Raw genomic sequence first — 25109 nt, 5'->3', positions numbered from 1 at the left:
GCCTGTAGCACAAACTTCCCGGCAAGAGATTCTACATAACTTTTATCCATCAACCAACCTACTCTTCCTACACAAATACTTTCGAAACCAAAAATACAAAAAGCGAAGTACTCCTATAAAACATTAAAAATATGGCACACATAACCTCAAAATCCAAACTCAAATCATTAAACAATGAAACGAATATCACTCGTTTTATTTCGCCAGCATCAAAGAATAAAACATTCAGAGTAACAATTTCACAGAAGCTAAAGTGACAAGTAATGATCAAGCAGCCATTATGGCTGAAGTCGTCCAAGCCTGCGTGACACGTTTCCGCTAACGAAATAGGAAAATTCATCAAGTGTTCAAACTACCAAACTCAAATCACCTGCTCGAAACTTCTCTGTCTCTCTGCTCTTTCCTTCCTTCCTCCCTTTCTGTCCCTGTCTCACTCTCTCACTCTCTCTTTCTCTCTCTCTCTCTCTCTCTCTCTCCCTCTCTCTTTCTCTTTCTTTCTCGCGCAAGCCAGAAACACCTCTAACAACGTCCACTTTCTCCCATATGGAAATCTGTTCGCGGACACGGGCCGGACGATAACGAGGCGAAGTTCGCAGGTCTCATGGGCAACGACTCCGAGTGGTATTTCACCGGGGCCAAGCTGTTCCCCAACGTAAAAGGCTGTGGATACCCTCCAATGCTGAATTGCAGTATTTTCTACCGTCAGTACGCCAACATAGGGCAGAACTTTAGCTGTTACTACTCGAAAGTGGACCCCGGGATAGTCATCAGCGACCTCGACATGTGGCAGGTCTCGACGATTTTCTATGTCATCTTTGTCTCCGGCCTACTGTTTTTGCATTCAGAGGCTGTGCGTGGCCCCGGCAGCCCCGACTCTGTGCCTATGACGAGGCCACGCACTACGCGTGTAACTCGGTTTACTTTATTTTGCGTTTCACGTTTGCTTCGTTACGCTTCGTCAGGAGGTGTACACCAATCCTCTTTCCTACCTTGATACGTTTGCGTCATTAGCAAGTATCTATACGTTCGATTTATTTGGTGATTATCAATGGAACGCATATATACGCTATTAGTAGATAACACCGTGAGCACAAACGTGTTAGTATTAAGATTATTGTCACATTAGTATATTACCATACCAACTTGTTACTGCATCATCGTACCATCGTGTTTTGCATTATTGCGTCGTTGTAATATCACCATATTGTTATAATATTCTATCATCATGCTATCGTATTATTATCATTTTTATTATCCAGTAATCTCCGAACTGTTGTTCCCTTTCCCTGAATTATTCATTGATAGAGGTAGTAAAAAATTATGGTTGTATGGACATATCGATCAATTCGATCTACTGGCAAAACGCTTTTATTGATTGTATCATTTTCTTTATGACAGATAAGTCAGTTTACCATATTCTGTGAAACATAATTCAGGACACCTTACGAAGCTGAAGTGAAGATAGTTAAAATAAAATCCATAATTTCGATTTTTTCATTGACAATATACGAATCAATGTTTAAACTACTATATTATAATTAAGCAATTACCAAGGTCCATGAAACAACTCAAGATCTATAAACAAAGACAAAGAACAATAAAACACTGCTACTATAATCAAAAATAGAACAAAATAGCAACAGAGCAACTATTGAAGCGAAGAAATACCGAACTGAATCATTTCCAGCATCCTTTCAGGAAGCATAAATATTAAAAGCAATGCCAAACTTTCAAGCGATGGATCCGCACATATCAAAATACAGCCGCAAGCCAGAAAGTCGCACAAAAACCGTTATAAACGGCCGACACTTAACCGTTGAACGCGAGAAATCGACGGGGAGCGTATCGAACGGCGAGCCGTTGGAAAGCACGAAGATTACAGAGGGGAGGGAAACAAACGGTGGGAGGTGGAATCAGCTTTACGGCGATCAACAGGGATAAGAATCGAATCTCTCTGCGCTGACGTGTCCTTTGCTTTCGAGCGTAACCGGGTTACCGTGTTCCAGACATCGCCGATTTACGCCCATAGATCGTACGTACGTAGTGCCAGTCACGCGAAAGTGGTCTTTACATGTGTGTCTTCTGTGCGAGTTTATTGTCGGGCAGGAACGTCAGCCCGCGAATCGATACTGCAGGTACCTATTGAGGGCATAGAGGTGCATTATGCAACCAAAACCGTGTCTCCCCGGCCCGGTAAACGGTTAAGTACGTAACAGTTGCTCATTATTCACCGCGATCCGTATCTGCTTTAATTGGGACACAAAGACTCCCCAGCCGCGGGAATCAAGTAATTGACGGCGAATTGTGTTCGCCATCTTGAATGCGCGAGGAAAGGACACCTCGATGCAGGTGTATTGATACCGGGCACTCCACTTTCCCAAACATGTTACTCGGAACCTCCAGCTGAATGAAGGAGGATGAGGCTGAACAATGAATTCGTGTACACTGTTTCGAAGGAAGTTCTCGTTGAATTTTAAATTCGATGGAATATTTGCGGAGTGCCGAGGTGTGAGAATAATGGAAAAGTTGGGAAAGATGGAAGCGAAGAATTGAATTGGATATTTCCGTGAATGCTCGGAACGAAATGATGTGTTCGTATCGAGAGGACTTTCGACGTATATGATAATAAAATAATTCACGAGAGTAGTGTCTTATTGATTGAAAACGTTGATACATTAGTAATATCGATTTATCGATATTAATACGATATAATTTATAGTGTATGATAACGGATTTTGTGAATTCACTAATTACAGCTCAAAAATTATTCTTCCTTAATTTTAACACTAAAACTACCGAGCAATTAAATTGTCTTTCTGAAATTCCTCTATGGAGGCTCCAAGAATGCATCTATTGAGACTTTACTTGATTTACAATTCAGTTTGCATGTTGTTACATCAAATTCGTTAATAATTTCTCAAAGAAACATCTTTTTTAATAATTGGAGAAAGAAGAAATCAGGAATCGGTCATTTTGACCGGTTCGTTAGCTTTACTGTTAAAACTATAAAAACGTTCGAAAAAGTTACAAAACCCAATCATCACGAAACTCGTGTAACAAAGATCCACCAAATCCTCCGCAAATCCCCATATCTCTCTTAACCATCAACAAAACCGAAAATAATGGATCAATTCAATCGAATAAGCTTCTTAAATAGCATAAAGACAAAGCGCATTCAAGGAAACCCGATTTCAATCCAATACGCGTACCGGCTAATCAGTTAAAAATAATAACAAAGGTAGCGAGGAAATCCGCCGACGAGATCAGCTTGAAATTGAATTTTATGTACGCGGCGCCATATTGGCCTGGCGCGATCGGTACGCATCCTCGGCAGCGCGCAGCGCGGCGAAATTAATCGCATAAATTGTGGCCCGGCACGACGCAAACATTGAAAACGAACGATGCGAGAAGAGGAGGACGACGGGTGGCGAGCTGGGAGAATGGAGAGACCGTGGCGGGTAGCATCTCGCCACGGAAAACGATTTTCCGGCGGCGTGGGTGCAAGGCGGCGTGGAATTCTGTTACGTTTACTACGGAAACGTAGCCGGGCTGCTGCGGCTCGGCGCATCGCGGCGTGACGAACAATGCATTTCAAGCGGGCTGTATAGCAGCCCGATGACAAAGACGGAAACCATCGTACCCGATGAAACTCGCGCCGCTGCCCGGAAGAAAAGAAAATTCCCTCGCTCCTTCGTCCCACTGCCGCGGAATTGAATCGAGCCCCAGGCCGCCGGGCCGGCCATTATAAAACGACGATAACATCGCGGATCCGCCGGAAATGCTTGCTACTCCACGGCGCTACGTGTGTCAATTTCCTAAATTAACGGCGCCCCCGAGATACACCCTGACGGTTGTATCTCGGGGGCGCTGGGACTGTATCGAACGAAATATCGAAGGAAAAACGAGCTTTCGTGCGGGTAGCTAGAGCTCACGATGAAATGCTACGGCAACGTCGATTCGTGATGGGAATGCAGAGAATGGTTATACAATCGTTACTCTCTGTTGTGGTAAAATAGAGTACGCTCTTGTTATACTTAATATTATTACTCCCTTGATTTACTGTGTTTCTGTGACTGCACTCGTAAAAAGGACTTTATGCAAACATTCGTTTTTATGAAGATGTAAAGCCATTGTTTTATTTCCTTGGTAACTTTTCCAGTAAAAGTTACTTTATTCCGAATAAATTCTTTTAGCGAGAGGATAAACGTTATGTTTATTGTAAATGTACACAAGTTTAAATATCCGTAGTAGCAAAAAGTATTTACTGTCGCTATTCTAGTATACTGCGAATAAACATCTAATTACTGATAAGCGAAAAGAGCTTCAGCTTCTAAGTACCACTGAATGCACCGAATAAATTCTTCCTGCGGTTAAAATAATTTTACTTTTATTACTAATATAGTGAAATAGACATGTTCGTGTGATACGTGGACACAAAGAATTGCCAGTAGATCAATTTAAAAAAAAAGAAGTAGTTAGTCATGCTTCGTTCACCTTTACCCGGACACGTCCAAAATGATCGATAACCTGCCACATTGAAACAGCCCTCGGTGTAATGAGTACTGGAGGTCGACGGTTCAGTAATCTCCGTGACGAATACGTGCGACGTGTTCCTCCCCAGGTGTACATGAATCTGGTGTACGCGATGGCGATTCCGATACCGTCTTTCATAATCTCGGTGATATACCTCACCATCGCCTACTTCAAGATCTACAACGAAGAGGAGGTGGTCCTCGTGGGCGGCGAGGAGGGCGAGGACGGCGGCGAGGGTGAGGGCAGGAACGCGACACCCGTGCCACTGACGAGCGTCGCCCTTACGCCCGGCAGCGAGGCTTTCAGGGATGACCTAACAAGCTTCGGGTATCAGCTGCAAATCGCCATGGTCGACGACATCAGCAGGGACAAGCTGGATGGGATACCCAACTCGTACTCCATTCAGGGGTAAGCGGTCACTTTCGACATCTTTCACAGCCACCCCATTTCCCTACGACCCCTTCTCGACCCTCTGTTTGGAGTTTCCTCCGTTTAAAAAAAAAACCGGAAGTTTGATGTCTTAAGCCGCATAAGCAATATTACTTTTGTACGTGGAACGTTGAGAACGTTCTCGGAAGATTTGAATGAAGATGGCAAATTCCATTGAATGCTTTATTTTTCGACGTATTTTATTTAACGCGTTTACACTGGTGTGACCTGCCGTGAACGTGTTAAGTATCTCAAATATTTTTCGTTAACTGTTTGAATGCCCCTTGTACGAATTATTTATGGTGTTTTAGTTGGAAATTTGTAGGATACTTTTTTAAAGTTGGATGTTATAGAAGGTTAAATGGATTTAAATTATTGGGTTCAAGGTTTGAACCTTTTGTAAGGTATGTCCTTTTGCTAGATATGAAGATGTAAGAGTTGTAAGATATTCTTTTTATTTTATCCATATTATATTCTAGTGATGTAGCGATCATTCGTATTTTTTACGTTTATCTGACAACATAAACTGAACGTTTTAGGACTCAAACATAACCGTTCTTCTTTAAGAAGTCTTAAAGATGACGTCAGGCGTAGTACCTACATACATGCTTCGTGCTCGTTTTTATATACAAAAATTTACTTATTACTGGACGATAGGTATTCATATAAATCCGAATACTTGAAGTGGTACAGCACCTCCTTGAATGTTGAAAAAAACTAATAATGATGCTCCGGGTGAACTTGCATTCCTTTCAATATTGGATGGCAGCAAATCGTATACTTATCGCACACCGGCTGAGCATGTGAGCTGGATTTTGCATATTGGATAGTGAAAACCAGGTGCTTCGCTCGTTACTAGTAATAACGTTACACCACGGCTAATGGCAAGCTGGGTGCAATCGAGTGAAAATAAGCGTAGTTAACGGGACACTTGGGTGGCTTTGAGTGGTGTTCACCTTGGCATACGGAAAACCACGTTATTTTACTACGGGGCTTCCGGTCAGTCTCTCGACAGAGAAGACGTGAATTTAAAAGAATCATTAACTCTAGCGAGGTAATCATTTTAGCGACAGTATTCTATTGTGCTCGAGCAATTTTCCCGGCAATTGACTTGTTTCGATGAAACGGGAACGATGTTAGTCACACCGAACAAGTGTAGGCTTATCGTGAATATCTTCAGACGTTTAGAAAACTCGTTGTCGGTGTTCCGTTAAAAATCAAACGTTCGCAATGTTTCTTTCGAGAGAAAACACTAATAACTATAACATATTTCGCGGATTTTTTAGTTTTCTTGCCAAGTTGCGTGCGTGGTAAATGCAATAATCGTAAGGTAGCGTTTCCAAATTTCTTCATTAAAATTTTTGACATTATAAATGGTGTCATCGCGAAGTTTGTAGAATTACAAAATGTAATTTGTAGTAAGTCCTGGAGTCCAAGATTTAACACATTCGCGATTGTATATAATTTCCCAAAGTCCACAGCTGAATATCATTTACTCTTCAAGTGTATACGAATATAAAAAATATGCAATAGCACTATACTATCAATATTTAACTACAGATTTTTAACACTGAAACTACCGAGCAGATAAACTGACATTTTGAAATTTCTCTATAGGAATTCTAAGAGCCCATCTATTATTAAGAAACTCTAATTGATTTACAATTAAGTCTGCATATTACCAAATAAATCCCTTTAATAATTTCTCAGAGAAACCCCCGTCATCTTTTTAATAATTTCAGAAAGAAGAAATTAGGAATGGGTCAGTTTGACCCGTCTGGTTTTGACGTTAAATGACGTAGAATAAAGTAATTCGTATTTCCCTAAAGACTATAAAATAACGTACCACTACATTACTAACATTCCCCTAAAATATTAAAAAGAAGTACCTACACCGAGCCAGTATTCTTTAAAAAAAAAAACATTAAAAATAACGTAAAACTACATTACCAGTAATCAACTAAAGAATCTGACACAATGTAGACCTACGTCACCGATCCCAAAAGTATGAACATTCATCAAATCTCGCGTCACGATGAACCAAGACCCCGCAACCCGACCGTTGATCGCTAGAAAGCGTCAGCCTCCACGCATTCCACTATAGATCCACGGCGCGCCGCGTGTTGCATCCTCTCTAGTCGCTCCATAAAAAGCGGGAAATCCATTTCCACGGTATCTCGGTGGCCATCGATCCAATCGGTGTAAAACCAACGCCGGAGATTCTGTCGCCGTCAACAAAACACGATCCCAACCTCCGGTTGCATCCGAGAGGCATCGAATGGGAAGAACGAGTTCGCGCGGCGTGGTAGCGGGCGTCGGGAGGGCGGCGGCCCTTTGTACGCGGGCACGGGCCGTATGAGAGAGCGAGAGCGAGAGCGTGCGCCGTGTGTATCGGTCGTGGAGATATATCGTGTATATAAATATCACGGGGCCGGCCTTATACGCTCGCCAAAGCGTCGATATCGGATGATTATGCGGTCAATTTCACCGGTGGCCCGCGACAAACCGAAGATATCCGATGACCCGGCTGCGCAAACACTGCGGCGTGCGCGCGGAATTCGATTAGCCACCGTAGCACTACCTATCGAATCGGATCCATGGCTTCGAGATTTCCTGCCCGGCGGATCGACCGGCTCCCCTCGAAACACGATTTAACCCTTTTGTGCGGCTATCTTTCGGACCCTTGTTGCGGTCCTCGTTTCGGATAGTGTACGGTGTAATTACGTTAGCGACGTATAATGGCAGCGTGAGTAACAATGAGTATTGTTTCTGATGATAGTACAGCGCATAGCGATATAGTGGATTTGTGTTTCGTGTTAGGAGAAAGTGTAGTTTTTAGTTGCATTTATTTATTAATTTCTTGTAGGGTTGTTGTTTACTTGTGAGACGTTTCACACTAAGACTGCCGGACGGGTCAAAATGACCCATCTCTGATTTCTTCTTGTTGCTATTATTAAACAGATGACAGATGTTTCTCTGAGAAATTATTAAAGAAATTAATTTAGCAATACGCAAACTGAATTATTAATCAATTAAAGTTTGAATAAATGCGCTTTTGGAGCTTCTATAGAAGAATGTCAAAAAGTCCATTTAACTGCTCGGCAGTTGTAGTGTTAATGCATTTATGGAGAAAAGGAGGCGCAATATGAAATAGTAAATTTTGTGATAGATGTTTGAGTATTAACACATTGGCGTACGGAGCTCTGCGCGCTCAAACCGCGTTCAAAACCCGCACATTTCCGAACGTTGTAGAAGCATGCTTGGCGAGCAATAAAAAGCGGATACGTACATTTCTAATTTGTATTTGGTATTATATTCACATATATTATTCTTAAATATTATTATATTCACTTTCCGTTTCGTTTTTATTACATCTATCCGTCATTCTGCTGCTTTTATAGAATTAGGGCCTATTTCATAAAACTAATTTTTGTTGTAATCTATCAGTAACAGATTGAAAATATAGACGATTCTTTAAAAACTGTTGCCTTACCAAATTAAAACATGAAGTTTGAAATTCCAAGACGTACAATAAAAGAACACTTTATAAGATACGGTACGTACGACGATGGTACAGATCTACTGATGTACTGGCTACAATGACCATTTCTACATGCTCTGAATGTCAACATTCAATTATTTCGCTCATCATTTGTTTTAAGAATGGGAGAGGCTTTGTTACCCTGGTAACGTAACAAAAATATTTGCCGCTGGTTGCTTACGTTGCCGATTGAATCGAAATAAAACATGAAAACGAGATATCTCGTGACCCGTACGCAATGTGTTAAGTAATTGATTGTTTCGAAGGTTCATTTGAGCTGATGTAAAGGACAGTCTTAGTGTGTATTAATTTGTATCGTGTATGGAACTGAGTAGATTTTATCCTTATATGGCAGTTTTCTAAGATTTTAATGATGTTAACTATGAAGTAGATCGAATAGTAAGATAAAGCTGATACAAATTTAGGGTGCAGCCAGGTTTCACGGGACGCTTTCAAATGCCTTCGCCTGTGGCAATTCAAAGGCAGAATAATGACGTTACCTCGAGAACTTCGCGACGGTTCGACCTGTTGGCACTCTCTCATTATTTAATGTGTTTGAGTAATTGTCGTGCACGGCTAATGGGAGAATTTCCTACTCGTCGTTCGGAGTTGCAATTCATTTAACAACTTGTTTGAATGCCGAATTTTCGTAGGTAAATGAACAAAGTTTCTTGTACCATTGTTCTCGTTGTGCAAATCGAAATTTCAAAAATGTAAGAATAGTAGAGATAATGAACATTTCATGTAATTTCATATAGTACTAAATTAAGTACTATATTCCTACATCAGCAGAAATAATTAGAAATAAAGGTTTACCCCTGACTTACATCGAGCGAGCCATTAAAACGGTGTTAATGTTAAGAAATAATTTCAATGTACAGTATACTAATCCAGAGTATACACTGTTTTCGATGGAAATCGGATCAACGTTACAATAGACGCGGTGTGTTCCGGTGTCGATGTGTCGCGAGGGTAGAAAGCGTTGCCCCGGCGTTGAAATGACGGTCGTAACGTCATAACATCACTACGTTACGAGGAATTCAATACTCGATCGCGACAGGACAGAATGGGGGACAGCGGATACGTACGGGCGACCCGCAGTCTATCGCGGATCAATTCGACTCCCGTGCACCCTCCCCTTTGACCCCTGTCCGCCTATCGCGCACCAAGTTTTCATTTGCGAGACAACTATAGAGCTACTTCGCGCATTATCCTCCTGTCGGTTTTCATCACGGTCTCGACGCTCCGAAATGACGCGTCGGAAAACATTTACTGGTCATTTCGCTTCTAACTGCGTCGCTTTTATTACCGGGAACGACGGAAGTTTGCGTTTTAAAATGATAAGTGTGCGCTTTCCAGAGTTCTGCGGGCATGTTTTCCTCTTCGGAATTGGATACCGCGTTTGAAATACGGGGAAAATTTTGCAGAATCTGTACTTGAGTTACCTCTTGTACTTATAGTACGTGTTTCGCGATTTCCGTGATTCTCTTCGTTGCCTTTTATTATTATAGTAACAGTAAGTAGTTATTATGGAATTGTTGGAAGGATGTTGAACTGTATGCAAGACGTTTCTTTCTTTGGTTACTAGTAAGTTTGTTAATTTCTATTAAATCAATTTTTAAACACTTGGGTAGAAAATATAGGCTACTGGAATATCTATATGAATGTAGGCTATAGGAAAAATTGACTGATAATTATTGAAATAATTAATACGAAACTATGAAATTCATTAGTCTTTGTTTCTGTGAATAATCATTGATTGTTTAATGAATAAGGGAGCAACACTGATAAATAATATGAGCGACACTAGCTGTTTCTAGAAATTGTAGGAAGAACTTTACTACCTTTAAGAGACACAGACGTTACCATATGTAGGACTCTTTCTATATATTTGATAATCAAATAAAATGCGATACTTTCCTGTTATAGGGACCATAACATTGAACCGAATTTAATACACGCATACAATAAAAACCAATGAAGGCACGATCGTACGTTTATTTTTATTTGCTTTGGTTTGCTATTTCTACCTCTGCGACGATATTGTAGATTTTTAAATATCTAGCAATACGACACATACTCTTTGAACGAAATTGGTAACATTTAATTTCGCTGTTATTAACCTCGTTCTTATCGTTGTATTAAGCCATCCTTATTATGTAGTTTCTGCATTGCAGATTTCATTTATGCGGATTTCATTTATGAACATCTGAAAGATATTGAAATGGACGTCTCACCAAATATTATTAAAATTTGTATTCTATTTTAAACTGATTAAATCTCTTATTTGATAAAATAAATATTATTTTAACGTTGTTGTTAGTTACAGTTCAAACTTTGCTGGCAAAGTAGTGAGCACAGGTTTCTGTAATAATTAAGGTGACGCGTCTTGTGTAATTGAAATTAATTGAAACCAAGCCACTGCCCGACATTTTTCTTGAAACAATGTACGTGCAAATAAATTTCATACAGTGACATTTGCGCGGGGGAATGAATTTATGTAAGAGCTACGAAAATTAAAAAAGTCAGTTCTTTTCTGTACAATCGGAACATTCACGCGAAAAAGTTTATGTGTATATATTGAACTTATATTTTGATGTATATTAAAAATCAACATAACTTTTTTAAGTTTTAGTTTGTCGGTTTGATATTATTTATTTAAACGCAACTATGATAATAAATGCACAAAGAATAGTAATATCCAAAATATGCATAATTACGAATGAATTAATTTCGTTGATGCTTAAATCATTTTTTCATAAAGTCTCATTACTATTAACTACAATATCACACGTGAAAATGAAGAAACTGCATGGATGCAACCATCATAAACTATCATATTAATATAGCACAGTTGAACATTTTATAAATTTATAATTAAAAATGGTAAGAATAACAATTTCTTCTCGAATTAAACAGTAAATATTAAATTGTTATTAGAATAATGTTGAAATATTTGCTTTGCAAGAAGACATTACTTCAACTCCCTTTACGACACAATTTTACGATCAGTCCGCATACCTAACCTAAATCGTAACCCGAACAATATATATACTTCTTTTCGTGAAATATCCAGCTTTCGAAGTCGCTTTCACGTCGATTACACTTCCGCATCTGCCCGAAAAATGCGGAAGAGTCGCCATTCAGTTTTCGGCATTGCCCGAGAAATTATAGAAGTATAAGGTTGCTCGGGTCGCGAAAACATTGAAAGTTCCAACAGTCGGAGATAGAAAACTTTATTTGCCAGACTACGAGTCGCCGAAGTTTTTCCTCGAGCTGAGCTATAAATGGAAACCTCCTTTGACCCGTTGAAAGAATTATACAGATACATCCGGAACAACAGAAATTATTTACTCTTTTCCATTCGGATGTGAGAAAGTTACAGAGAAGTTGTGATGAAAATATTACAGAATCTCCTTCAACTTTTAATGTGTTCGTATACCAGTGGTCTGCAAGTTTTATACGTTCATAAAGTTTCGTTAACTGAAATATGTTTGAATCGTGTGTAAAATAGGAAAACGAAAGAAATGCGTGTTAAAAACAATAAAAATGTATATTGAACAGTTTTTAAATTGCTGGTAGCAACGGAACCATTTGAGCATGGCGTGGAACATGGCGCCTGCATAAAGATTTACCCGTCAATGAAAGGAGAACGCCATGGCGTCTAGCAGTCTGCGGCGGAACTGCTGTGTTTCTACAGGCGCGTCCAAAATATAAGATCTAGCTGACATTGTGCTATCCACTTTAAGATTACATGTGGATTTGTTTTCGACAACTTATTTGATATTATCTATTATTTAACTATAAACTTGCATTTTTATAATTTAATGATCGCAGCTATTTATTATTTAATTTGAGCGTATCTTCTTTTCAAAATACTTCATATTCTTGCCTATAATTTCTTAAACTCTTCATTTCGTAATTCAAAGTTAAATCAATTAAAATATTCATTAAATAATTATCGATTTAATCAAATTTAACAAGTGGCTATCAATATTTTTAAACAATCACAAAAAGGAATGAAGTTCCCATTCGTATATTAACAAATAAATTTCCGTCCTTTCATGCTTCGTATTTAAAAATTAACTATTGAAAAGATTCTTCTATGTTAACACGAATAGGAAATTTTATAATGTTACTACAGTTAAAAAAATTATCACCATTTTGAATTTTCATTATTCCAATGTATTAGAAAATCGTACAGTACTTCCAAGTGAATAAAATCCTACGGTAAGTACGTCTTACAGCCAAAACAGACGAGGTCAATCGATATTCAATTTGGAGACTATGTGACGGAAAGAATGCGGGACACGATCGATGTTTCTGATCGTGTACTTCGCACGGTTTTTGCCCAATTTCCTCCAGCACTCGACATGTAAACATATTGTCGGTTATTTAGCCCACAGGGGTTAGGCATACACAGGTTGTATCGAATTTTGTAAACACACGGTGTGAATATTTAATAAAGCGTAACATTGTGTCGAGTTTTATTGTCGAAGGTTGCGCTTTTAGGGGCCGAGCAAAATGGAGAATGCCTTCCGTTTCAGGTTTATTGTTAGCAGTTCCATTTTATTGAGAAAGCGGAATCGCGAGGAAAGAAGCCCATCGAACAAAGCAGGAAAAGATAATAGCATTGTCGGCTTGCCAAAAACTGCTGCCGGGGCTTTCAAAGGGCCGCTTCCTTGAGGGGACTTCACGGTTAAACAAGTTGCCGTGCAAACAGTGTGAATAATAAAATTGAAACAGTCAAGCAAACCTTTGGAAGCTTTTATAAGCATCGAAAACTAATTAAACAGTGCAATAGAAGTGCAGCATTTATCTTCTACACGTTTCATCTTAAAAGTGACAGAATGGACTTAGTAAAATACTTTGCATTTTTACAATCAAATACAGTAAGAACGATTCGAGTATAAGAAAATTAATGAATATACACGTGGTGTTTGGCAACCTGACTGTTTAATTGCCATGCATATTTGGATGTTCTGAAATATTTTTTAAATTTCAGTACATAGGAATTTTATTTTACTATTGTTAAAGAAACTTGTTAATACTCATTGAAGAACAGTAATAGTATTGACTTGTTCTCCTATGATGATAGCTTTTAAGTTAAATACTTAATAACTTTACATCTTAAAAGTATTAATATTTGTACAATAGTCGTAAAGCAACAAAATTGAAAATGGATTAAAAGGATATGCAAATTTTCGTGATATTTTGCCGATTATACTGTGCGAAGAAATCAGTAGAAATCAACTCATGAAAAATTGAATTCTCATTGGTCCTCTAGTGTCCCTCTGGTGTCCCAGGACGATTAATCTATCTGCCGTGATCTAATCAATTTCCCTTGGAATCAACGTATCAGGATTCCAGGCACAGCACGCAATTAGCTACATCTACGAAGCTTGAATTAATCTTCTTCCTCTCGGAGAAGCTGCTAAATACATTCTACTAAAAGATGATTAATTAAAATACTTCACTTTTAATTAATACACTTCCTTATTGTAGACACCTTTTTATCCATAAATCTACAAAGTATCGTTTTTATTCTTCTCTAACGATTTACATACTAGCAGTGATCAACATCAAGTAATAATTACAAAAAGATGAACAATAAGTACCAAATATAAATATCAATAATTAATAATAATTTAGAAATTTTACTGAAGTGCACAATTGTATCGCATGCAACTGATATACGATGAAATTAATACAATATACAGAAAAATGTCTATCTTAACTTCAGATTTGTAAATGAAATCGCAGAAATATAAATTCACATTAAAACTTGCAATCTAAAAATTATAAAAGAAGAATGTCTACTACGGTAGAAATATTCTACTACAGAATAACCGTTTTAACAATATCTCAGTTGTCTTGACAACCAGCTTTCGGTACGGTAACCTTAAAAATGTCCGCAACACACTCAGCTCGCTAGTCTAGAATCACACGAAACCGTGTGTCAACATGTTTGCCGTGTATAATAAACGAGAGTACAATAACACTATTCCCACGTCTGTGCCCTAGGTGTACACTCGCATGTTTATTTAAGACGGTTAGAGTCAACCCTGCTACACCTGTGTGATACACCGGCTGAGGCATACAGTTCCATGTCAAATGGAATAACGATTAGCAGCGCATATTAAGTCGCAGTGGCCACTATCACGGTCAGTAGGGCTGCTCTGCTTCCGTTTTTTCTTTGTCACGGTAACGCCAAATGATAGAATCAAATGTAGAAAGTTTATGCATCGATATCAACTCAGACTGTATGTTTACTTGCGCAGATTGTTCGCGAGACATGGAAAGTGATTCCTAAATCTTGATAAACAAGAAAAATGCAAAAGTTTCTTTGTTAATTTGATACTACAGGAAATTTTTAAAGTAAAACGCTTATTTCAGGGAACGAATTTCATTTTCAGTTTGAAATTATTTCATTATGAATAATTTCTTTTCTTTGGGCTAATATTTGTGGTGTGATACTTTCTTGATGCAAATATTTCAGCGTGAGAAGAACCTATGAAATTGAACATTTTTACGTAGAAAAACATATGAATAATTGAAGTCTGACTCATTGTTTAATTTTTGAAAGAATATATCCAAACATAAATTTAGTTACTAATATTAAGAATTCCATTCTGGTAATATTATAAAATACTGTAGTAAAAGTAATTTTAAAATATTGATTTTTTGATAGAGTTTATACTTATGTGTTACAATAATGAGAATATCGAGTTTTATTTCAATCTTTTGTTACTGAAGGTAGACATTCACTAGGACAAATGGATAAATCCATATTGGATTGAATCTTCTTGACAGATCATGGATATCTAAGCTGATATCCGATCCACAATAGCTAACGTTATGCTATTTCGTTAAATGTGAATCGACCTTTATATGGGATGCGTGAGTGAGGCCAAACAAGGACGCAAGCATCGATTCTGACCTAACCACCTTTGCCATAGTCTTCAGCCTAACTTCACCAACTCACCCCGTTTCCACTCTCAACCAATTCTGACATAATTGCGATTCACCCATCTATGAATCCTGCAACCTTCTTCCTAAACAAATTCTTAGAAATTTGTGGACAACAATCTCTAAAAACTGAATCAATTTTATAAAGCTATTTAATGATCCCATTACAGTACATTAAATTATTCAACACCAGTAATTAATCAAATATATCGGCATGTTAATTAATATAATAAACAAGAACAATTGAAGCCTTAAAATTGAGTTATCAAAAAATTCAGTTCAATTGAAAAAGTTCAATTTGCAATTACACGGTGTTCAAACGTGAAGTTCTTAAGCATCTATACTTACACGTATTTCTCCATCGGGCTATATCAAAGGAATCTCCTGCTCATTTCAATTCACAAAACCAAATATTCCCTTTGAGTTTCATACCGTTGACATAGATTCGTCTTCCAGAACAAGAGTCTCACTCACAGACAAAGTAGAATAATATCTCAGTTGAAGAGCTTGATTTAAGGTCACTTTGATCCATTCTGTATATTTTGATCATCTTGCCCAAAGTATTATCTATATACACGAGATTACAAGCAACTTTTAATAATATTTCAGCCTGTAAATTATGTAACGCTGCGCAAGGATAGCACACTAAACATTATTCCGAGAGCCACTGAAGTTTCCAATATTCATGATCAATAAAATAGAGACTTTAATACATGAAATTGCTCATTAGTGTTACGCGATCGATAACGCTGTCCTCGTTGGAGTTTAAAGCGGCCTTCTAGCAACTTACCTTATGTTCCCACTTGTATCAAACTTTTTTGCTGAAAGTAAATTTATACGGATGTATTTTTTTTTTTTCAATTTTCATTATACGGTGAATTTCGGGTGGATTCGAGATCGACGTTCAACTTGCCAAAAAAGAACAGTTGCGAATCGTGGCAGCGAGCCGAGCATCCCTGGACGAATCGATAATCGATGGCTGTCTACAATTTTCAAGATTTTCGACACCGAACAGCGTGTACACTTTGATCAATAATACGCTGCCGCTTCGCGTTGGATTGGTTTCGATGCCAGCGGCAAGTAGAGCATGCGCCTGATAAACATTAAGGGATCTGTTGTTGCCCCATCGCTACGAATCTATTAATCGTCTCACGTCCCCGCGGCTATTCTGATCTCTACTTGCTCCCGTTTCTTCCATTGATTTTATTTCGAATACGCTCCAATCCGTTTTATTCGCAACAACGAAATCCTTTTGATCTAACAGTTTGAAACATTGAATCGGGGAATTAGAAACCTACAAACGGAATATTTTATTTGAAGACTTTTTATCGTGCAGAACAATAGAGGGAAAACTTAAGTTATAGCTAAAATAAAAATCAAATTTAAAGGAAAACGGAGTTGAAATTTAAATGTACAAGATGATAGACTTGAATCATGGATATAGGTATAATATTGAGTATTTGAAATATCAGTTTCATTCAAATATAGTGTCTGAATTATTCACTTTGTCAAAGAAGGTTTTAGTTCTGTTAAACTAGTATATAAATGATCGAAATTGTTACAATTTCACAATTCTCTTATTCTTGAAATTTCCATTAAATTTTCATCATTTTTAGTGAAACTTGGAATACATTTCTATATTTCATAAAGACTTTCGTTGTGTCTCCTAGACTTCGAAATTCTGTAGAGTGTGTATATATGGTAAATTTATCATAATAAATAATATATTCTCACGGAGAATAGAGAACTATGTTCTCCTTTGAAGAAGTACCATTTCGAACGTGCATAACATCAAACAAGGTAGCTAAATGAAGGTAATAGAAGAGCTAGGTCACAGTGAAAACGCCCAAATTGAGAACAGTGCCTAGTAGTGCCCAGCGCTTGATGCTAAAGGCCGGTGCACACTTTTGATAAAGCAACTGTAATGAGATTTCGTCGCATAATATAGTCAAGAACGAAATGATGCTGGGGGTACCACGCAATGAACAAACCTTTCTCCTCCGTTACATTTTGAATCTAGAATTTTGGAATTATGCATTCTGAGGAGTTATGCATAATTCTTTACCAAGTCTCCCCACCGTCTAATGCACGTAATTTGTCAAACAGCGTTATTGTTTACTTCTGTGAGAATCGAAATGTAGAGAAGATTCTATAAAATTTTCAAGGAAGCTTGCTGAAAATGAACAGAGAAACGTTATCGCACCGAAAATGCACTTTATATTACAGTTCACGTACCGAAGGAAATTCTCTGGCTAGAGCAAGTGCATTCCGTGGTCTTTGAGGTCAGATTACGAGAGCGTTCATTTGCTTAACTGTTTAAGACTATCGGCAAACTTGGATTATCTCTTGATCGATGTCGTCGACGAGCTCCTGAGGGCACTAAGAGCCTCTAGGGTCTTCGGAAGAAGACCTCCAATTTGATGTTAAAATTATTTCGCGCCACGGAAATCAGTAATTTAGATGTTACAGGATAAATGATGCTATGTTGCGAATAAATCGTTTTCAAACTAAAGTGGTTAATTTATTTATACATTTATGTAAATGTATATTTATTAATATACTTTGAAACAAGCATTTTTATTATTTTCAGTCACCCGGAATTTCTAATGACGCAAGCAAATCTATAACTACATTTAGAGTCATCACAATACAACGATATATTACTTAAAAACATGTAAAGTTTTTATAATATTAACTAATAACTTATTAAGTTGACATACATTCCTTATTTAAAACTAAAAACGAATTTTCATTAAGATTCGGGTTAGAGTAATCTATCTACCAAATACTTCACCTTAGAACATTGATTGCATTTTCAAATACTATTCATTCTACGTACTTTAATTGCCTCTTCTAATATAGCCTTTTTATATATTATACTATGTATTCCTAGTAACAACGATAACAATAATAAATAATATTTCAGATCCAAATGTTTCCGGACGATAAAGAAATGATCTCCATCTCACTGACCATCATCGATATGTTTGTTTCAGAAACTTGAGCAAGACGATGACGACGAGTATCTCAACTCCCCCTGGGCCGACGGCGGCAGTCTGAAGCGGCACTTTCAAGGTCTGAACAACATCTCGTGGAAACCGCACTAAAGTGACCCAGGGAACGGGGACGAGAGAAAACGGAGGAGCGAAAGGGATGAAGAAAGCGAGAAAGAGAGAGAAACAGCGAGGAAAAGGGAGAACGAAAAAGATGGGAGTTAGAGGATGGGGTCAGGTTCTACGGAGCCTATTAAAAGTTACCGACCGCGGACAGCCAATATTCTCTCACCGACTAACAAGAAGAAGCAAGAAAAAGAAGAAGAAGAAGAAGAGGAAGAAGAAGGTGGCAGGCAAGCAGGCAGGCGATCAAGAAACCAAGTACTAATAACGCGAACTACAGGAAGCAACGTAGCTAACAGGAATTATCACGGAGTGAACCAGAGATATAGACCACGATGCTCAACGGCATGTATTCATGCGCGAATTCGGGCGTCGATTTGCGTCCAAAATGTCCAAAAAAAAAAAACAAACAAAACAAACTCGGCGTTCTCTCCTCGAGCAACCGGAGTAAAACCGAAGAAAACGGAAATAACCAAAAGAAAGATAAGAAAAATAATAATAATAATAATAAAATATAATAGAATCGTGAATCTTGAAGTGATCCAGAGGTAGCGAACGATGATAGGAGAGAGTGCGTCATCCGAAACGAATTTTAGTGTTTTTAAAGATACGCCCGCACCGCTGTCGCATACATATAACTGTCCCTTCCCGTACGCGCGCGCGCTAATAATCATCATCCATAGAGATAAACGATATTTTGTGACAGACTTTTTTCTACTCGATAACCGCCCGTGCTACACGACCGTCTTTGAACGGCGCGAACCCCCGGCCGAGGAGTTCCGCCGATCGATTAATCCGTCGAGAGGACTCGCTCGTCCATCCCAGACCGATCCTGGCCGGCCTCTGAGGCCGACCGGTCGGCTCGTTTGGCGAGAATCCAAACAGGAAATATTATATTTGGATTCGTTGCCGATATTCCGATACGCCAGGCTCTTCGTCGTCTCCTAAAGGGTACTTCCGAAACATCGAAGAAAATTCTCACCGTAAAAAGAACAGCCCGTCGCGAGCCACTCGATAGAAGCTCGGCGAGGGCAGGCTCGAAAACGTTTTCCTTTCATTCTCATTTTCGTTTACGAAATCGCCTTCTCGAACTTTACGATCCGAGGATATAAGGTTTTTAAATGTTCCGATTTAGTCGTTCGAAGACAGGAAACGATGAAACTTGCAAGCATACGTCCACGAACACTTGTCCACAGTCATAACTGAAAGGTATAGACTGGCTGACCGAGGCTGAGACCGCGTCGCGCATGCTCGGGTCACGTGACAGAGCAATGAAGCTTTTAAATTATGTCTTCGCTTAACAATTCTTAGCTGAAATCCTGTCAAACGAAAACTTTGCAAGTTGCCTTTAAAGTTTTATTGATACCTATACCAGGTATCAATATCTATCGGCAAGCTAACCAAAATTTATCCACTCCTAACCTACAAATTATACACTTAACAAGAAGTACTATCGATCGAACATATTAACAAATGTCTTTCAGCTGTCTATTAGTTAAATTCCGATGACGAGTCACTAGATTTAGCGATCAAGCTTTAAAACCATGTCCAAATGAAAAATTCTTGGGCACACGGGTTACAATAAAGTACTATCGATTGAAATAACAGTCAGCTCATTTTCGCTGGAATTTCCTGTACCAGGACCCAACCTTCGTCAACCAACCTCTACATCGCCATGCAGTCTGCGTTCGGGTCGCTTCGCCACTATTGCGGCAAGTAGATAGTCGTTAGCGTTATTTCGAAAGCTTTTCGGAACCACCCTCCACGGTGCCGACACCCGGACTCCGCGCTGTCGAGCGCTCTCTCCGCGTAATTATTCCCGCCGCGAAATGCAACAGAGAGCAGGTCGAGCTATCTCGGCGTCGTGTGTTCAGCGTGTCGAATCGATTCGATCGTGCCCGCGAAGAACGCGCACACGTCAAACACACACACAGCAGACAGACTCAGAGCCGCGAGAGACTTCCACGATCAGCTCCACCCGTCGAGCGGCCGTTGATTCACGCGCGTACCGCATATATTCCTGCCGATATTCCGATTTAGCAGCCACGCATGTGTGCACACCGAGAGGGAAGAAGTAGAAGGGAGGAGATAAAGGAAAGGAGAGAAAAACTTAAGTCCTTTCGCGAGCTGAAGTTAAAAACCAAAATGGACACTGGTTCACTCGTCGAGGAACACTTCCGCTCCGCCGGAAGATTATTCCGGCGGGCGTCTCGTTTTGTTCGCTGGAGGAGAGGCGCCGAGACGACCGCGTCACTCGCGTGGACTAGATAGCTTAAACGAGTAAATTCAACTAATTTTAAGCATACCGTTACCAATTACCAAGTATTACTAAGTTAATCCGCTTGCTGTGTGATCATGACGCATCCGAGATACGCATTCACACGCGCCTCACCCACGTGCATCGTAGACGAGCCGACACACGAACACACACAACAGCCACACACAAATCATTTCAGAGACACCGGATGCACGCACGTTGTCATTGCCAGCGAGCGCGCGCGCACATACGCCCCACGATTCGGTGTATTCTTCGAGGCGTGGGGAATGCCCGCGCTTCCCGTTGGATCGAAAATTTCGCTTACGGACGCGGGCGACACTTACCCCGGGGACGACCCGAGCTCTACGTGTTTTGTGGGGGAGAGTGTCGAGGAGAGGAGAGATTCGCGTGGATATAGTTAATTTGAACAGCGTGTAGAGCCGGAGCTTCGGGGATTGTTGGACGAGATTAGGGTATAGGCTGATTTGTGGTTGAATAATGGACACTGGATCATTTAAAAATTCGTTCTTCTTTGAATAATTGGAATTAGAGGGTGTTGATTATTGATTGAGATAAGGTAAAAGGATTTTTGTGGCGTATTGCGTTTGTAATAGTGGATATATTTGAAATGGTTGTTTATAAATATTGAAAATGGTAAGCTTTGGTTTAATTTGTTTCAAATATTTGTTATGTTAATATTGTGCTTGTTATATATTAGAGGGTTTACGTACAATTTGATTATTATCGTCGTTTCTTTATACCAGATTTAATGACACAGTACACCTTCTCTATAGTTAAACGGTTTGGGACTGGTAATGGGATTATAAAGAACAGTAGAGCATGTTTCTACGATCGCTTCATAGCTTGCTTTTTCTCGCTCAGTAATTACTCTCTTAAGCGGAATGGTAATGCGATTATAGAGGGGTTGAAATAGCTATACTGTTGGGAAGGAATACTGTGCGTTATAGAAAGCACTGGTATAGTCAATGTTATTTCTTATTTAAATACTAGAATTTGCTATATCGCATTAAAATATCTGTCTAAGACTCTTAACGATATATTTGGTTAAAAATGGTAAACTATTATGTCGTTTACATACTACACAATATAAAAATATCTAGTATTTTGAACAAAAATATTATTCCATATTAACTATATCCAATTTCTCTAATTATTTTGGAGAAAAATCCATTTTTATATATTTAATAATAATCATGCAATAATCGATATACGACATGCTACGAGAATGAACGTAGACCACAAATCAGCCTCATAAATCGATGATAAAGGTGCACAATTTACTCAAGAGCCGTTCGGGTCAAGTTTGTCGTTATTAAGAGGGGGAACGGAAAGTCATTATTTTCGCGTTGCATTATTTTCTACGTTTAACGAAGAACATTGTTGTCAGCCGCGCGAGAGCAATTCAGAGCAAAGAATCGGAATGTTGGCGCTGCTGTAATGACCGCGAGTCGAAAACCCAAGCCCGCGGTTACGTAAAGGAACAGGGCGCAAACTTGCGCAGCTGATGAAACAAGTAACAGTGGTTTTTCGCGGCCTGGTCGCTGCGCGTGAATCGATACGAGTGGCGCAGGACTGGCAAACCTTCACCCCTGAGATCGATGGGAAAAATTGATGCCTCAAGAAATTGGCGGCTCTTTTGACTCACACCCAATACACTCACTTCCACTGCTACCCATTTAACTGCATACAGAAAATTCAGACCACGGTGATGTCTCGAAACTTACGAGTAATCAGAGAGCTTTTGTAAGTTGACTGTAGATAATTAAATCGCGGATGTTTATGCGGAATCATGTGTTTATAAATCGAAAGTGTTACGCTGAGTTATAAATAATTACCATTCTCTTATTCGAAATTTTATATAATTTCGAGGTAATTTAAAATTGTTATTTTTATTTAACTACTTATTAATAACTTTCTATGCTTCTGATGATATTTTTATGAAGAGAATTTTGGTTCATGTATCAGGATAATATTTTCGATAATTCGCTAAAATACACGATTAGAATCAATGTGTAATTTACTATTCTTTAAGAAATTGGAATTTATTCTTAATGAAATTTACCTAAGTTACTTTGATCATATTATTTACTTGAGACGCATGAACATCCGCAGTCTGGTCGTTAACGATCAAAGAACATATGCATTTTCAAAATAATAATTCTTGATAACATAACCATACCTGATTATTGTCAAATGTCTAATGCTGTAATATTTTCTAAGCCTCGAACATCGATTTCTCTTCTTCAATCAGATAACACATCGTGTCACGTTTATTTCATTAATCACTTAATATACCGATCAAACGCCGAACGCTACTCGAAATTCGTTTGCAATGTTTAATGATTCTGAATGCAAGTGTACGTGTGTTTTAAAAATCAGCACCGAACGCAAGAAAGAAACAAAACGGAATGTAGAATTGCGAAAGCAGATGTTAGATTCCTATATATCGAATTACGTGCGAAATATTTCTAATTTTTCAAAATATTCAAGATTGTTTTTGTTCGAACGGTAGCAATTTAATTCTTGACCCGACGATAATAACGTTTCTATAGGAAATAATTTAATCGTAGCGTCGTAAAATTCATGAGAAAATCTCATTTTTTGCGATCTCCCGCCATTATGCACTTTGCGATTTACTTCACGTACAAACGAAAAAGAAGGAACACAGCACGAGAGACCACTCACATGCGTGCATTGCGTGTACACACGGGTTTGCTACACGTATTCATTGAGCGAACATGCGCGCACGTACACGTAAAGCATACATCTGAAATACACAACATTCACACAAACGCTCACACACATATACACATTGATAACCTATGGAAGGAAATAATAATTGAATTGTTTTTATGGATTAAGAACAAGTTGTCTGTGATCTACAATAATTAAAAGAATATTTAATAAGTATTAACATGATAAATGCATAATTGACATGTCGATAATGTCGAACGAATCGATTTAGGGATTAATAATAATAATAAATAATAATAATAACGGTAAAATGAAATGAGAAGGAAACAAATGAAACGAGAAAGGAAAGGGTGGACAAGATAATGGTCACTTATATCGGAGATTCTCACGATAAAGGTAGAGCAATACAATAGAAGACATGAATGGATCTAAATGGGAAAAAGGAGAAAAAAAAATGAAGAAACGATTAATCGCATTAACGACGTCACTGCAAAGGAATTCTAGAGAAGAGGTATACTATATAAATACATATATAAACATTACATAATAAATAGAGATTTACAATGGAGCACGCAACGTCTAAATATATAATCGCTGTTGTTAATCAATAATAATGCGCGATATGGAAATGGGAGTGAAAAATTGAGGGAAATCCAATGTGCGTGCTGCGTTCGAAGTACCGATTAAAATACAAAAAAAGATAAATAAATAAATTATATGAATAAATAAATAAATATATATATAAATAAATGAATAAATAAATAAATAAATAAATAAATATATATATATGGCACTTGACCGTCGCGGCTAAAAGTACATAGGATAGATAGATTTATAGAGGCGCAAAAAAACACCAAAAAATCGTTCCTTCCACCCGCTCCGGCCGTGTATTTGATTATCGATTTTAAATATATCGCATCTCATGTGAAGTCAAAGAAAAATGCTCTGTGAACTTGTACACGCACCTCAGAATGCAAGTAGTACGTCATTTTACCAATGCAAAGAGATACGAAATAAAGAAGTGGAAAAAAAACAGGAATGCGGAGGAGATGAGCGACAGAAAAAAAAGAATGGACAGATGAAGAACGAAGGATATAAAAAAAAAAATTGCCACAATCACCGAGTAATAAGTTGTTCAACGAGCGTTGCGAAAGATGTTCAAGATAATTTTTGTACAGTTTTGGCACACACGAGAACGTGCAATATCGTCGTCTTTATATTTATGTACAACATTCAATTATAAATTTTCGATATTATTACAAACTATGATCGATTTCGTGTGAAAGTGTATATGGCTTTTTCTGCGGTTAACAATAAAATGTTGTCAAAGCTTTTTCACGAGATATATATACATACATATTTCACTCAACCATTTGATTTATCTATTAATTCGATTCCCTTCCTTTTAACGAAATATTATTTCCCTATTACCATTGCGACATTACGTATTCCTCATTACTTCTTTTGGTAAGCTTTCATGAATCTAAGTTTGAAAACATTCTCGATAAGACAACCAATATAAAATAACGTTATTAGAGATTTCTGTTAT

At 38.3% G+C, this 25109-nt stretch overlaps 1 protein-coding gene across 5 annotated transcripts in view; it reads left to right on the top strand.

Moving 5' to 3' along the window:
• LOC116429138 (cilia- and flagella-associated protein 298) overlaps positions 1-24894 on the top strand; it is a 118127-nt gene extending 93233 nt beyond the window's left edge. For 4 of the 5 annotated variants that reach the window (XM_031981690.2, XM_031981691.2, XM_076365277.1 and 1 more), the window contains 3 exons: positions 597-790; positions 4622-4941; positions 18469-24894. In XM_031981690.2, coding sequence (XP_031837550.1) covers positions 597-790; positions 4622-4941; positions 18469-18532 — 578 coding nt within the window. In that variant the 3' untranslated portion in view covers positions 18533-24894. The remainder of the gene's footprint in view (positions 1-596; positions 791-4621; positions 4942-18468) is intronic. The other variant, XM_031981692.2, reaches the window with a different exon arrangement.
• The last annotated feature ends 215 nt before the right edge of the window (positions 24895-25109 follow it).

The sequence above is a fragment of the Nomia melanderi genome, chromosome 2 (genome assembly GCF_051020985.1).
Source record: "Nomia melanderi isolate GNS246 chromosome 2, iyNomMela1, whole genome shotgun sequence".
Taxonomy (NCBI): Eukaryota; Metazoa; Arthropoda; class Insecta; order Hymenoptera; family Halictidae; genus Nomia; species Nomia melanderi.
This window is presented reverse-complemented; position numbering and strand designations above follow the sequence as displayed.